At 44.7% G+C, this 16590-nt stretch overlaps 1 protein-coding gene across 2 annotated transcripts in view; it reads left to right on the top strand.

Annotated features, from left to right (window-relative positions):
- Window positions 1-1633: 1633 nt before the first annotated feature.
- DCPS (decapping enzyme, scavenger) overlaps window positions 1634-16590 on the top strand; it is a 66771-nt gene continuing 51814 nt past the window's right edge. The window contains exons 1-2 of one of the 2 annotated variants that reach the window (XM_079955219.1): window positions 1634-1899; window positions 7999-8167. In XM_079955219.1, coding sequence (XP_079811345.1) covers window positions 1726-1899; window positions 7999-8167 — 343 coding nt within the window. In that variant the 5' untranslated portion in view covers window positions 1634-1725. The remainder of the gene's footprint in view (window positions 1900-7998; window positions 8168-16590) is intronic. The other variant, XM_079955218.1, reaches the window with a different exon arrangement.

Genomic DNA, 16590 nt, shown 5'->3' with positions numbered 1-16590 from the left:
GTAGACCATTCAGTGTCGTCATCTGATGTTCTGGACAGCACGGCGCGTTAACATGATTTTGCTTAGCAACCATTATGAAACCATAGCAGTTTCAGTTCCTTTTTGCTTCTCTGAGTCGAAGGCCATTGTGTAACACAGAACACTGAGTAATAGCGAAAGCAACGGTAGAAACCTCATCTTTTGACAAGGCAAATCAGTCTTTAAACAAACGCAGAGTGTAGTTCTGGTGATTCTCCCGCAGAGTTTCCGACTAGCTAATAAACAGTCCAGACTTCCCTCTTATAACTAAGGAACCTTGTTGGAATGTCACATGATTTTAGGTACCAAACTGTTCAGATCCAGCAGTTATTTCAAACCTCCTCCACCCACCATGTTCTAATTCATCACTGGTCCAGTTAAACCCTTGGAGCAAATATATATGACAGACACAACCCAACACACCAACCCTTTTAAGTCTGTAGGCTTGTGCACACATTATACTGAATGCAGGTACAAGCCCTTCTGTACACGTGTATAATCGTTTGTGCAAAAGAATACATCTTGATTTGTACAGATCAGCAACTGTGTACACGGACTGTAAACTTGTTGCATGTTACATGTAAATAATTATTAATAGATCAGCTAATATGTCCACAGATTGTGCTTTGAGTGTATCGTGACTTGTGTGACTTGGAACTGATTTCAGTTTACTCTTCATTGGCACTTTTATTGAACTGGGTGCCACTCTACCTGCCTACTATTGGCAAACAGGATGTTCGCCGTGGAGATAGAGGGATAAAATCCCCCTCCTCTATTTACCTATACTAATTCATGGCCAATGGCATCCTTGGAGAGGACAGTTCTACATGATGCACTAGAAGTTCTGGCTGTGTGCAACTATAAAAAACTGGCACGTAGGCTGCAACCCACAATGTACTTATTATTATTTATTACTCGCTCTTCACCCTAAGGAACCAGGTGGGCTTACCATTCATTTATTTCAGGGTGGTGTTCCAGGTTGCGAAGAAAATTCGGACAACATATAAATGCTGTATTGTTGAAATACTAGGGAGTAAGTCCTGTTGGACACAACAATACTTGCTTTCATGTTAAAGTTCATAGGGTTGTACAGTGTGTTGCATGAAGTTAAGGATGCAATCCTATACAAATTTATCTGCAAGCTGCCTTCTGAGTAGATATGCACAGGATTGCAATGTAGTTTGTCTTGATAAGAAAGCAAAATGCCTAGGGTTTGGCTTCCGAGGTAGCACTGTATGGAGTTTGAGCCCCGCATTGGCTGGGGAGGGCGGGGTATAAATAAAAATTATTATTTAATAATTTCAAATCACAAGGCGCCTGCTCGCAAACCGATGAAGCTCAAGTCTTCTGCATGCAATTAATCTGAACAGACAATTAGATCCTGAGATTTCTCCGCTATTTTTATTTATTTACCGCTGTTATTTCCTGCCCAGCTCCGAAGTTTTGAAAAGTGCCTAAAGGGGCCCTGAAGTTCCACGTGCATACCATTGGATTTCAGCTCTACCCTTTTCCTGCGTCTACGCTGGGAATGTGACCGCGCTCCAACGCATGCGCACAGTGACTTGGTAAAGCCCCTTTCTCCAGCGCCCCCGGTAGTTGAGACCTCCCTGCCAGCAGAGGGAGCTAGCCGCCCTGACGCTCCATAGTTGAGCGAGCGCGGGAAGAGTTCGAGACCACAGCGCATGCGCGCCAACCGGTTCTCGAGAAATGGCGGAGTCCCCTAGCGCTAAGCGAAAGCGTGAGGCGAAAGATGGAGAGAACGGGAACGCCGAGTCCCAAGGGGAAGGCCCCGGCGCTGGCACCTTCCCCTTAGCTGACATCTCCGTGCGCAAAGTGCTTAGGGAGTCTGCGCGCGATAAAACCATCTTCCTTCACGGGCAGGTAGTAACGTTGGTTTCTGGAGCCGCTGAGGGCCAATCAAATTCAAGGGGCGGGGCTAGAAGTAACGGCATTATTTTACCCCGCCTCTTTAGGAAGATCCCATTCTTTATCTCCAGGGGAAGCCGTGGGAAAGTGGACTGTGCCAAAAAGGGAGGGGGAGGTTGAGAAAGTTGACAATTTTCTTTTCTAAGAGGATGCTGTGCTCCTTTATTTTATTGTCTTTATAATAACCTGCTCTTATTTCCAAGGAGCCCCCGGGTGCTAAATTTATACCCTTGCATAAAGTAGGTGACTTTTTTGTGAGTTAACATAAAGTTGGTTTTTTGTATGCATACAACCTTCCTGATCTCACAGAGATCTTCCTGCATAAAAATTATAATAGCGCAGGCATGGATTATGAGAAGTTGCAGACATTCACATACAACAATTATTTTTACAGTGCAGCCAGTGTGCTACAGTGAACTCAGTGCAGCCAGTGTGCTACTTGAGATGTGTATATGTGTTTGATGTTGTTTGTGGTATTTTGGTATTATTATTATTATTATTTCTAGACTGCCTTTCAAGATCACAGGACAGTTTACAATACAAAAACACAAAAATACATACCGTAATTACAAACAAAAACAAAACCCCCATACATACAAAGTTTTAAAAGGCCGTAAAGGTAAAAGTAAAGGGACCCCTGACCATTAGGTCCAGTCATGGCCGACTCTGGGGTTGCGGTGCTCATCTCACTTTATTGGCCGAGGGAGCCGGCATACAGCTTCCGGGTCATGTGGCCAGCCTGACTAAGCCGCTTCTGGCAGCGTACGGAAACACCGTTTGCCTTCCCGCTGGAGCGGTACCTATTTATCTACTTGCACTTTGACACGCTTTCAAACTTCTAGGTTGGCAGGAGCTGGGACTAAGCAACGGGAGCTCACCCGGTCGCGGGGATTCGAACCGCCGACCTTCTGATTGGCAAGTCCTAGGCTCTGTGGTTTAACCCACAGTGCCATTAGCCAAAGGCCCAGGAGAAGAGGAATGCTTTTGCCTGGCGTGATTGTATAGTATTGTATTTTTTCATAGTAAACTGCCCTGGGGTATATTTGTATGGATGGAGAGTGGTACCTTGAAATATAAAAATGCGTTCAGAATACAGTGGTACCTTAGGTTACATACGCTTCAGGTTACAGAGTCTGCTAACCCAGAAATAGTACCTTGGGTTAAGAACTTTGCTTCAGGATGAGAACAGAAATCGAGCAACGGCAGCGGGAGGCTTAACCCGAGGTACCACTGTACTGTATAAAATGTAAACTGTCGGACATAGATAATGGCATGTGCTGTCAACCTTTTTGGGCCCATAGGCACATTTGTAAAGAGGATAAATTGCCAGAGACACACATAGGCTAAACATTTAACATTTTAAATTGTTTTTTACAGTGGCAATACTGTGTTTTTGGTTCGTATGCCACCTTGTGATATTTCTTATATGAAAATAATAAATAATAAATGCAGGAAGTATTTCAAAATAGAACTACACCAAAGCCCTAAAATAATCTAAAATGATAGCAGTTGTAGGGCAGTGATCATCTTTACCTCCTGTGGATAAGGGTTGTGGAAAATCCCAGTACCCTGGTTGTCTAGGCACCAAGAATTGTTATATTTGTGCTTACAAATGTGAAATGCTGATTCAATTGTTAGGAGCTGCTACTTACAAATCTGATGCTGGCACATAAGAGCTCAAAGGTGTTTCAGAGGTATTCCATCCACCACCGCCACCCCTTGTTCCTTCATAAATAAAACTACTTTTCAATAAAACTTTAGTTAGAGAGGCTATGGAGTTCTGAGACCCTGTATACTTTGTTTAGTAGCACTAAGATAAGTGACACTAGTATAATTGAACACCACTGGTTTTTATGTGGTCATGCAGCAACACCAATTATGGTTATTGCCATCATGGGTAATAAGTTATAATTGGAATTGGTAGAATTATAGCTGTGGTTATTATAATATTAACTCCTTTTTATGGTGGGTGCTTATCTCTGCAATAATGAGTGGGTAATGACAGAAGGGAATCCTCATCTGCTGTGGTCAGGGCAGAGACACAACGTTATCATCTTCACTCTCTAAATTTTAACTGATTTCCAACCCATTTGCAAAGCTGGGGAGCTCACTTTATATAGGCTCCAGAATTTGGATGCAAAAATATTTTCTTTCTCATTTTTTACCATATTTATTATAGTAAACATATTATAAACCATTTTCATATGTGTTTGCAATGAAGTAGATGTGGAATACTGTACATACTCTGGCTGCAACATCCAAAGAAAGGGGGAAGATCCTATTACAAGGACGCAAGAATAGCCTGGCCTACAAGGCTCTTTTCCCTAAACCTGCCTCATAACTGGCATAGGTGACATAAGGTGTGGTGCAAGTGGAGATTTGGCTGCCAGTCAGGAGCCTCAAAGTACAAGAGAAAACAGGCTTTGACTGTACTGCCCACCAGCCAGTGAAGCTGTATAAGCACAACCTGCTGGATTGAGTGCACACGGTGCATTGAAGTCCCAACTTCATAATAATAATAAATAATAAATTTTATTTATACCCCGCCCTCCCCAGCCAAGACTGGGCTCAGGGCGGCTAACACCAGGTATAAAAACAGTTGATTGAAATAGAACTTAAAAACAAGATTAAAATATAACATTAAAATGCAGCCTCATTTCAATAGGAACTCAAATCAAAAACTTTTTGGGGGATGAAAACGTCAAGTATTCACCAAGGCCAACTATCCAGACTGCTCCTGCATGGGCTAGAAAAAAGCCAGGGAAGTCCCCACATAGGAGTTCCATCACAGAAGGAGAAAGGAAATAGGGGGACGGGATCAAGTTGATTCCAAGCCAAAGGCCAGGCGGAAGAACTCTGTCTTACAGGCCCTGCAGAAAGAAATCAGATCCTTCAGGGCCCTAGTCTCATGAGACAGAGCATTCCACCAAGCCGGAGCCAGTGTTGAAAAGGCCCTGGCTCTGGTTGAGGCTAATCTGATTCCTTAGGGCCCGGGACCTCTAGGGTGTTGCTATTTATGGACCTTAAGGTCCTCCGTGGGGCATACCGGGAGAGGTGTTCCCATAGGTACGAGGGTCCTAGGCTGTTCGGGCTCATTTTGACAGGTGGGCAGCCTGCCATAGAGACAAGAAGGTTTCCTACTCCTGTTCTATGGGCACCAGAAAGGTGGAAGAGGAACTGTGATCGTCGTAATATTGAAGAGGATCAAAAGGTTCCCTAGGGCTTTCCATTCACTCACCAGCCTCCGTCCTCCCCAAATCCACCTGTTCTGACCCTTAGCAGAGTTGCTGCGGAAGACAGAATAGATGTGCTACTATTTCAGAGCAAGTACTTCAGGGTGGCTCATGCAAATAAGCCAGGCTGCATGCAGAGGAAGGCCATCCACAAAGGCACTGGCCAGTCTGATCCTGATCTGGGCGGAGGATTCTCTTCTGATCCCACTAATGTGGTCCCTAATCAGTCCCTGTTAGAGGAAGCCCCATCCATTGAGTAAATCTCTCTGTGTGCTGCCTTTCAAGCATCTTTCCCCTGTTGTGGCCTTTGTTGAAATTCAGGAACTGGATCGGGTTCAGCAGCCTTCTAGGTTTGGCAGCCAGGAATAAATGAGAGGCCTAGAGGGCAATCTTATTATACTGTTCAGTGCAGGAGGGAGGACTGTGTGTGGAATGGGGCACAGTTTGCATTGTTCCACCTAACAAAAGCACTAGATACCCATCTCGAAGCTTAGATTATTTTTTTCTTATTAGCATATCTATTGCTTTTAGCCTGGAGATCAGTTTTTCATGTTTAGTGTTTAAAGTGGAATTGAATTGCAAACTAGCAGTTAACTGAAATGCTGTAAATAAGATGGATGGAGTTGTCACTTAGGAGGCCATAAAAACGGGAAATTTGCAAGTACTCTTTTAATTCACCGTTTACAGCTGTACAGTGTTCAGGAGGCAGGTTCTTCCTTGCGGGTGGGGGTATACAGTTGGGTTAGTTCTTTTATTGTCCCCTGTAAATCCTCTTCCCAGATAGCCAAGGCACATGATGAAGTGTCAGGAAATTGCACGGCATCTCTATAATTTCCAAGTAGCATGTAAATTCTAGATGAATGGCTTTTCGAAAGGACTTGGAAAATGGATTAGTCTCTCTAGGTCAAATTCAGGGTGGGGAGGAGGAGCTGAAACTTTTCAAGGCATGGAGGATCAATAAACCAGAGTGAGAAGGCAGCAGCAGATAATGTGTTTCTGTTGGAACAGCTAAGGTCAGATTTAATAGATGTAAGTAGGACCTGCAATAAAGTGTTGCAATCTATCTGTGTCCCACCAGGTTGCATCTATAGTATAGGAATTTGGAACCTTATGATACACGTCTACCCATCCTAACCAGCCCCTGCCTTCTAGAAGTTTACTTTAAGCTGCTGGGAAAGGATGAGGAGCCTGTTGCTCTTCAGATGTTATTGGGCGCCCACCATCCCTGACAATGGGAATTGGAGTCCACAACAATGAGAAGGCAACACATCTGCTGCCCCTGGTGTAGACAGTTCTAAACTAGATGGACCAATGGTCTGACTCTGTAGAAGGCAGCTTCCTGCAGTCCTGTGGATCCCAGGCATCTTCGTTGCACTTGCTCTTGTAAAGATTGGGATGACTCACAGAATCAGATCCTGACTTAGTAAGTTATGCTCCAGCTTGCTTGCTTCCCCCATTGTTCCCTCCCTTGGTTTCTGGATCCTGCTGTGTTTGGAAGCCATGAATCATAGTAATGGGAAGCTGTGGTGAAATGCAACTTCCTGGGTCCAGTTCCATGAGGCTCATGCTTATTAAGCCAGAATTTGATTGTGCAAACTTAACTAATGTGTGTGAAATGTCATCAATCAGTTCCATTCATGCACTATATCCCATTCTCTCTGCCTCTGTCTCTCTCTCTCTCTCTCTCACACACACACACACACGTCTCCTAATGTGAAGCAATGGCACTGTTCTTTTCCATCCCCATTTGCTGCCTGGCAACAACCCACATTCAGGGTGCATTTGTAGCCATCAATCCCTCATGATAAAGTAGGGACTTGCAGTATGGATGCAAGTTTACTCATAGAAAGTTGGTGGGACTAAGCATGCCCCTTTGTACTGCAGTTCTGCCCAGCTGGATGTGCACAAACTCCATTTTTCAGTTTCCAGAGCCTTCCCCTACTCTTCATGTCAACGTCATCTTGTGACAGCAGAACTAGTTGTAAGGGAAGGTCCCAATTTCCTCTTGGCTAATGATTCTGGATATGGCACACCCTGAACTAGATGTAGCGGCAGCCATCAGTTTAGATGGCTTTTAAAAAAATGATGACACTGATTCACAGATAACGGGTTCATCAGTGGTTGGTTATTTGTCATGATGCTTAAGAGCCAGGGTGGTGTAGCTGATAGAGTAGTTGGACTAGGACAAGGAGGCCTCGGTTCACCCCCCCCCCCCACTTAGCCATGAAACTCTCTGAGCTCCTTGGAGAAGGGTGACACAGAAAATTTAATGACTAATAGCTGAATAGGACCTCCAGTGGCCAAAGGCACTTGCCGGGTTAAAACAGGGAATGACATTGGTGCCTTGAGCTTCCAAGTTCATCGGGCCAGCAATGGTTGGAAACAGAGTGGTGTCCAAATCAGGTGTATGTCAAAAAGTGGAGTAAGAATGGAAAGTGAAGCTACTTTGGTAAGGATACTGACTTGCCCTTATTACTCCTTGGCCTCACTTCTTTGGCCACATAGGTTAGGAGTTGCCTTATACTCAGATCAGTATCATGCACTGTATTGTCCGCACTGTTCAACAGTAGCTCTCCAGAATTTCAAACAAGCGTCTTTCTCTGCCCTACCTAGAGATGCTTGGGATTGAACCTGGGACCTTCTATGTGAAAAACAAATGCACTATCACTGAGCTACGGCCCTTCCCTTCATTGACTGTACTACCTGGGCTGATGGGAGTTGGGATTCCAACAACACCTGGATGACCGCCGGTTCCCTTACTGCGCTAGATGGACCTCGGTTCAAGCCAGTAAGGCAACTCTCATTGTTCTTATTTCTCTAGGTGAACAGCGCTTCTGGTGATGGGACAGATGCTGTGGTGATTCTGGAGAAGACACCCTTCCAGGAGGAGAACATAGCTGAACTCCTGAAGAAACACACCAAGCTCCAGCTCCAGATGTCCAACGACATCTACAGCACTTACCACCTTTACCTGCCTCCTGAGCTGAACGGTAAGCGGCTGGCTAGGGAGGCTTGCTTCCCAGACACCCATCAATTTATGCAGGCTGATTGCAGTGAGGTTCCTCCAGGTCTTAACCAAAAATACAGTTTGCGTTTCAGATGCCATCCCTGCTATTAGTGGGTTATCTGGGATAGGTTAGGTCCTGCTTCTGTTATGCTGAATTTAGCCAACGGTTTTCTTACCCTGAAAGCTGGAATTCTTCTCTAGGGCTGGCCCCAGGTTTGAGGGTACACTTGGCAAGCTGTCCTTAATCCCACCCACACCCCCCAATAAAACCTGGGTGTACTGTATATTGGATAGCGACAAGCCAGCACTTAACATTTTGCTTCAGTGTCCAATATAAGCACCGATCAAGAGCATTATGGGGAAACATAAAAGGGCAGCTCACAGACTTAGTCACATAATGCAGTGGTTCCAAGGCAGTCCTGGAGTACTGGGACCCTGGCAGGTGTGCAAAGGTGCCTGCTATTTCTACAGTGAAATACAGGAACGGTTCATGTTCTCATATATTTTGGTAGAAGCCAAGATATAGGAGCATGTTATGGGTGTAGTGTAGAGGGCAAGTGTAAGCTGGTTATTCCCTGGTTCAGATTTTCTCTTATGGCATAGTTCTGTTAGAACTGTGCCACTTCAGAATGCAAGTGCAGGATCGCCTTTTGATTTAAACCCATATGAAAAAAATGGAATGTCAAGAGGAAGGACTATGCTAGTTTTCCATAAGCATGGATCCTCCCCACCTTCATGGAGGAAGCCTTTAGATATGCACCCTTTCCCTGCCTGTGACTTCAACTGATATAGTCCCAGCAGGGGGTCGCATTGCATGCTTTCCCCAAGGATTTAAATCATTTATTGGACATAAGACTCACCCAGAACGCTGCCTCCTGTGCTTGAGGGAAGCATGTAGGAAAGCATCAAGGCAGTCACCAATGAGGCACAGGTGTTCAATCATGAGCTATATCTGTTGTTAACATATTGGATTGGGGGCTGTTCCCTAACTCTGCAGTTTTAGCAATTCTGACATGTCTCATTTGGGGAAAAGCTTTTGCTTTAGTTTAGCTTCCCATATAATTCTGTTTGTTATCAATCCTTAATCCAGGCAGGAATCAGAATTTAAACCTTGGCTTGACATTGATAAAGTTCTCAACCCTATTCTACTGGGTGTTTGTGGTATTATTACAACAGGCACAGCTTTTTGTGCTGTTCAGAAGACCTCTGTGCAGGCCAGTGGAATAGACAGGCATCCTGTTTGCAACCGTGAGCGCTTTTCTCCCTTTTGGTGACTTCTAACAAGATGCTGCAATTTCCACAAGGTGGCACCCTTGGACAAAAATCCAAGAACCATTCTAAGCAGCAGCTGTTACTGAATGACAGGAAGGATGACCTGTTGCTGGTTCAGTTCCCCCCACCCACCGTTATTTGATTTCTGTAACATTTATTTATTCATTTTTTATTTAGATATGCCACACAAGTTCTCTGGGCAGCTTACAATAAAATACAGTGGTACAGTGGTACCTCAGGTTACAGACGCTGCAGATTACAGACTCCCCTAATGCAGAAATAGTACCTCGGGTTAAGAACTTTGCTTCAGGATGAGAACAGAAATCGTGCAGTGGCGACACGGCGGCAGCGGGAGGCCCCATTAGCTAAAGTAGTGCTTCAGGTTAAGATCAGTTTCAGGTTAAGAACGGACCTCCAGAACGAATTAAGTTCTTAAGCCTAGATACCACTGTACCTTGGTTCTCAAACGGCTTGGCTCCCGAACGCCACAAACCCGGAAGTAAGTGTTCCGGTTTGCGAATGCTTTTTGGAAGTCGACATGGCTTCCGCTTGGCTTTTGAACGGTTTCGGGAATCAAATGGACTCTCGGAACAGATACAGTTTGATAGCCAAGGTACCACTGTACAAACAATTAACATACCAAAGAAAAATCACAAAATCTGAATACATGAGCAGCTTGAGGGTAAAGCAACGGTGCAACTGCCCAGAAGGCCCGCAGGTGCATGCTAGTCAACTAAGTCGGTATTTCCAAGGATGCTCCCTTGGGATCAAGCCCCATTAACCTCTGAGATCCATTTCAGAACAGACTGGCGTGCTCTGGATTTAATCTGAAAAGGGCAAGGTGTCCAGGGTATATAATGTCAACTGTTGTTTTGTGGATTTACTGTGCCCTGTGATATTAAGGAGTCTACGCACAGGAGCCAAAAAGTATCTTCCACAAATAAAACTGCTTTGCTCCATGTCCACGAGATCTGAAACAATTGAATTCAGCCTGGCTTCAAGAATAGAGACAAACTGATTTCTGATCTTGATTTGGGAATGAGATGGGCCTGTATAATGATAACTCCTCTGGGTCTTAACCAGGTTTTAAGATGACCACTGTTTTAGATTTGAGTCAGGCTGATGTCCAGGTTTATGATAACAAAGTATGACAGGACGGTGCTACAAAAAAGGCCTTTCCCTTGGTGATACTGTAGTTACAGAATACGGTGGGGTCAGGGGACTGGATTCAGCTGGTGGGCCAAATCCCTCAGTTATCCGCCCTCTGCTGATTGGTGGTGGGAATGCCCATTCTAAGTGCCTTGTTCCATTAGCATGAAGCGGTCTGAATTGACAGTTGGGTACAGAGTTTTAGAAGTTTGAAAGCGGAGTGTTATTTGCAATTCTAGTCCAGTGCAGGATAAGTTTATTGAAATGAATGGCTGTGACTAACTTAGGTTCATTAATTTCTCTGAGTGGAAGTTAGCTGGATACAACCCAAGGTGGCTCTTCTACATCCAGCTTAAAACAGAGCATCAACCATGGGATGCTGCTAAATTGACTTGGGCTCAAATCCACATTCAGCTATAAAACTTAATGGGTAACCCTGGAGCAAGCCTGTCTTTTAGCTCAACCTACCTCATAGGGTTGGTGAGAGAATAAAATGGGAGGAAAACTATATCCTTTGCCCAGAGCTCCTTGGAGGAAAAGCAGGTTATTGTACACACATACACATACTGAAGCAAGACTAGGAACATAAATCCACCACTGGAGGAATGGGATAGATGGTAGTATTTCTGGATGCTGCCGTGCTCAGCCTGGTTTGGGAAGCAAAATTGAACCAGTTCAGGTATGCCGTACTGATTATGGAACCTTGTCTAGGCCTGAACCAGGAGAAGAACTTTGTTGCTGCTGAGCCAGCCAGAACAAAAAAAAAGTACGATGCAATGGTTTGGCTTCTTAGTTGGCTTCTTACAATGCAATAGTTTGGCTTCAGTCGGTAGGCCGAAAGCGAAAAGTGTGCCTGTCCAAGCTGCCAAACCCACAGGACATTTGAAGCAGAACACTTTTCTCCTTTTGATGGCATTGAAGAGTTGCAAGTTCTAGCAGCCTTCTGCCCCTCCCACCTTCCCCCTTGTTCGCTGCATCCCTCAGAGGCATGTGTGAAACACTTACTTTATTATCTAGTTAATGCTCCTTTCAAGGCGTGTCTCCTCTGAGCTTACATAACCTAACGGGTATAATGAAGCCATTATAAGGCTATAAAGCACAGCTTTAATTTTTAATAGCTTTAGCGGGTGTGTTGTTGTTTTTCGGTTGCCTGTGATGCACCCTTGGTGCTGTTGCTGTCGCTAGACCAAACTTAACTGTGTGAGCTGGAAGAGACCCATTATGCTCTCTGCCTCTTGTTTTAAAAAGGGATACCATTTCTTCTCCTCCTGGGTTAGAACTGATGTCTACCTCTTCTTTGTGTATGTGAGAGAGCTAGTAAGATCCTGTGAGTGCAAGTCAAGACTAGGTTCAAGGCCTTCATGAAAAACAAGAGAAGAGCCTTCTGGATCAGGCCAATGCTAGCCCAATATCCTGTTCTCACAGGATCGGAGTGCTGCAGGACTCGCCCCAGCAAAAGCCTTGTCCTCTAGTAAGTTTGTCTAATCTGAAGCCGTCCAAGTTGGCAGCCATCACTGCCTCTTGTGGGAGCCTCCTCTCCCCATGATTTAGAATTCTGCTCCCAAGTTGGAGACCTGGCTTCAGAGCCTTTCTCTGCCATGCATAGCCCTGGATAGGGCAGCTGGTGCCTCCCAGAAATGGTGGCTTCTGTGAAATAGCAGTTGTAGTTTGATGGTGAATTTTGGATATAATGGAGATGTAACATATTTGGATTATTGTAAAAGATGCAGGAGGGAATGATTAATAATAGGACCTACAAAGGGGAGGAGGGATGTCCAGGAGATTCTTTGGAATCTTGTCTTTATGTTGTATGTTAGACAAAATTCTAATTTGAAAAACCTATATCTATCTATCTATCTATCTATCTATCTATCTATCTATCTATCTATCGGGGTGTGTGTGTGTGTTTAAATGGTGGCTCTTGAAGCTCCTCACTCACATTGTGTTCCCATGCACACATACACACACACAGCGGATTGTCATAACTTCCATTTGCTGTGGTTCTACAGTTCTGGGGAGTGTGTCCCTATCGGAATCAGATGGACAAGTCATTTTGGGTGGCTGTTTCTCACCCGAATGATGACAACGATGATCACTTCTGCCCTTCCCCAGAAAGTCCCAAGGCAGATTATAGCAAGGCACAGAATTAAAACAAATTACATTTTAAAGCAAATTGCAATCACAATTAGGCTGGGTCCTAAAATACATGTACTGTTTCTCAGGTGTTCAAAGCCAGGGAAAGAAGTGCATCTTCAGCATAGACAAAAGTGGTGCAGTGAAAGTGCCAGATACACCTCTGTGGGGAGGGAATCCCACAGCTTAGGCCCTGCCAGTCAGGTAAGAAAGACCCACGTAATGGGCTCCAGTGACGTGACTGTACTATTCACTCCCATCCCCCAGTGCTGTGGAAGTGCGCCACAAGAAAGCAATCCTGGCAGCTTGCTTTCAAGTTAGGAAGCCCTCATCCATTATTCCAGGGCAAGTAAAGCTATTTTATGATTAAGTGGCTTGTCAGGCTGCTGAAACTATCCTGTAACTCTCAAATAAATATGAGCTACTGAGCTGGTGCTGTTGCTGTATGTGTGCAGTGAGAGGAAGGGGAGGTTATCTCCAAGGCTTCTCTCCAGCGCTTCCATTTATCCAAATATTTGATTATCCGAACATTTCAGCTTTCTCCCAGGCTGTTTTTAAACAGATGAGGTTGTTTTGCATACAGAGTCTTGCCTGCATATATTATTGCCCGCACAGCAGTGGAGCAGGGGCTAGACAGCCACACGCCGCATTGCCAGCGTCTGATCAGCAAGCTGTAGTTTGTGAATTAGTTGCTCCCTGCCATTTGTCTGCAGCCGTCCTTGGTGTCTGACTCCAAAGCTGTTGCTGTGACACAGCTCCAGGACCTGGGAAGCCTCTTTTTCCTTTTCTTAATAGAATATGGATGACTTATGGGACGGCCTGTAATCTCTTTTGGCTCTTGACGTTAAAAACCTCTCATTAAAATTTCAGGGAGGAAAGTGTGCAGGCAGAGTAAATAATGAACTCAGCCAGGGTAAGGCTCTGCCCAGCCTCCAGTCATTTTTAACAGTTTGGGGATCATTCCAGAGTTTTAATTCCTTTTGCCTCCCCCCCACCCACAAAAAAGGGGGTGGGGGAGAGTTTACTTGTCAGGAAAGCAAAGGGTCCTCGAGGTGCCAGCTGCTCAGCTCCCTGTAGAGCCTGCAAACCTGCAGCATAGATTTCCTCTTGCCTCAAATCCTGCATCTCACTCCCAGGATTTATTACAGGTTGCTTTTGGCTTCAGAAATCGATAGCGTTTAATCACTGTGCAGGATGGGAGAGTAAAGGTGGGAGAGAGAGACTTCTTAAAGCTCATCTGAGCTTGCACACAGCCGATCCAGAATTTATAGCTCCTCAACCTTTTTTTGTTTGTTTAATGATATGGTTTGAAATAAGAGTGGAACACATTGGCCAAAAATGTCTAGGCAGGAAAAGTTTGCAAAATGGGTTTGAGGTTATGCATTGTGGCCTAGTGGCTGCCATGCTACAAAACCCATAATCTTTTAGTTCTCTAACTATGGTCCATGGACTGCTGGTGGTCTGGAAGGTCCCTTGAGGTTGTGTCTGCAGGTAGGTTGTGGAACCGCCAGGAATACCTGTACTGTGTGCTTATGTTTCTTTCTGATGGTGATGGAGATGGACTTCACAGAACTTTGCTCATGAAAACAGGCATTCCCATCGCTTAGAAAGACAGGGCTACAGTTTTTGAAATATGAGTTATGTATGAGTTAAGTTTGCTGAAATCCACAGCAATTTAACTGGTCTTTTGGGGAAAGTTAAAGAACTGTTGCTCCTATCTATCTACTTCTGTCTGCAATCCCACACCCCTGGCAGCGATGGCTAGAGGGAAATGCAGATTGATGCCTTATGATCCACTATTTAGTATAGAAATCCTCTGCAACACGCATGTGTTGACGATCTTGTCTCTTTGGGTTATTTGAAAGTTGCTATTCCGCTTATGGGCTTATGCAAAAGCAGCTTCCGGACTTAGTAGGTGTGTTACTTTTTTGCCTCTCTTTTGAAATCAAAATGAAGTAAGCCTTTGTAAACATTTCTGCTGGGGATTTGCTGTAACAAAGTCTTGGCAAATCTAAGTGCCTGCTGTTAAATCAATTATCTGAAGGAGATAAATTTATGTCAACGGGGAGGTGAAGTGTGTGTGGCGGGGGTCACTCACTTGGTTTCTCGCCTCTAGTAACTGACTCAGACGTTATCTGAATAGCAAGCCTGTATTTTTGTTTAAGCCAATTGTTATCAGTTCGTCCTGTGATTACGTCTTGTCACTCCAGGCTGATCAGCATGAGCTACTCTTGCTTAGTCCTCGGAGAGGCAGCAAGGCTTCACCACAAAGGGATATTTTCCATAAGAGAATCCCATTTAGCATTTTCATCACCCATATGCCTAAAATATCTCATGAAAAGCTCATTTCCGTGAGACAGATGGTAGATTACAGCGAACTGACGCATGCAAAAGGTGCAGCAGCGGCAGTGTTTGGTGCCCTTGGCCTTGAACCGGGATCCATAGACCCACTTTATGCTCCTTACTTAACCAGGCCTGATAAGAGAAATGTAAGCCCTTAAAGCCAAGATCCTAACATAGATGGGTGTTTCCCAAGTCCCCCACTCCTCCATGGACCACTTGAAAATTGCTGAGGGTCTTGGCAGATCACTTACTGATTTTTCTGCCTGTTCTCGTGATTTTAATGCACTGTGCCAGATGCTGTATGATTTTTAATTGTATCTTTATTGCTTCTTTTATTACAATTGGCATTCTGCAGAATTCAAATTGTAAGAGAATAAACAAAAGAAGTAATTAGAAACAGATAAAAATTAATATGAATATGTAATGTGGACATGCCACAGGCATCTGAATGAAGCTTGTGGACCACTGGCGATCTATAGACCATAGCCTGGGAACCCGAAAACTCTCTAGGGCCTGCTAACCTGGTCATCCCAGGGAGCCAGTCAAGTCCCTCTGTCTGGTATAAAATTCCAAATTTTGCTATACTCTTCCCATGCAGTCCTGTGCATGTTTACTGAGAAGTACATCCCTGATTCCTGTGCAGAGGATTGCAGCCTTAGTCTGGGCAACTCATCGGTCAGGAAAGCCACGTGTGTGTGTGTGTGTGTCTGACTGTCTGTCTGTCTGCACTTCTGAATTGGTTGCCTGATGGCTGTTTGCTCTGTCTGCTCCAGGTATTTCGCCTCTTTCCAAGGAGTGGGAGGCTAGACTTCACTGGCACTTGGACTTGGTCACATGACATAGAGAAAAACCTTTCTCTTCCATGTCATCTCCCTTGGCATTGACTTCAGGTATGAATTACTGCAGGCCTGTTCCATCACTTGATGACTTTAGCATTGTGTAAACTTGCAGGCATGAAACAAATCCAACTAAATAGGCTTAATTTTTGCATTGTTCCCTCACTTTTCAGCAGAGGCCATTCACGCATTTGCCCACAAGTGGTTGTATATACATGCCTGATTTGATCTCTGTTGGTGGGAACAGTGGAAGACCATTGACCAACCTAGCTCAATATTGTCAGCGTTTCTGCAGGGTTTCAGGCTGGAATTTTCTCCAGCTCTACTTGGGGATGCCTTGGATTGAACCTGAGACCTTTGCGTATGAAAAGCATTTGCTGCGCCACTTAACTACCTCCTGCTCCAGCAGAGCACTCCTCTTAAAAGCACAAAAAACTAGTTCATGTTCCTGCTGGTGTGTACACCTTGCCTCCGAATGGCTTCTGATTTGGCTCAATTTCCCAAAGCTATGTTCAGAAAATATGACAGTTGGCAGCTGAACTGATTGGCAGTTCTTGAAACTGGACATCATTCATGAGCTGGGAAAGCAGTGACTTGCACTGGTGTAAAGGAAGCAAGTAAACCTGGGGCTGCTTCGGACAAAATCCCATCTCCTGCTACCCCCACATGCTTG

The sequence above is a fragment of the Podarcis cretensis genome (genome assembly GCF_951804945.1).
Source record: "Podarcis cretensis genome assembly, chromosome: 15".
Classification (NCBI taxonomy): Eukaryota; Metazoa; Chordata; class Lepidosauria; order Squamata; family Lacertidae; genus Podarcis; species Podarcis cretensis.
Note: the sequence above shows the minus strand (reverse complement) of the source record. Positions and strands in the feature narration are given on the sequence as shown.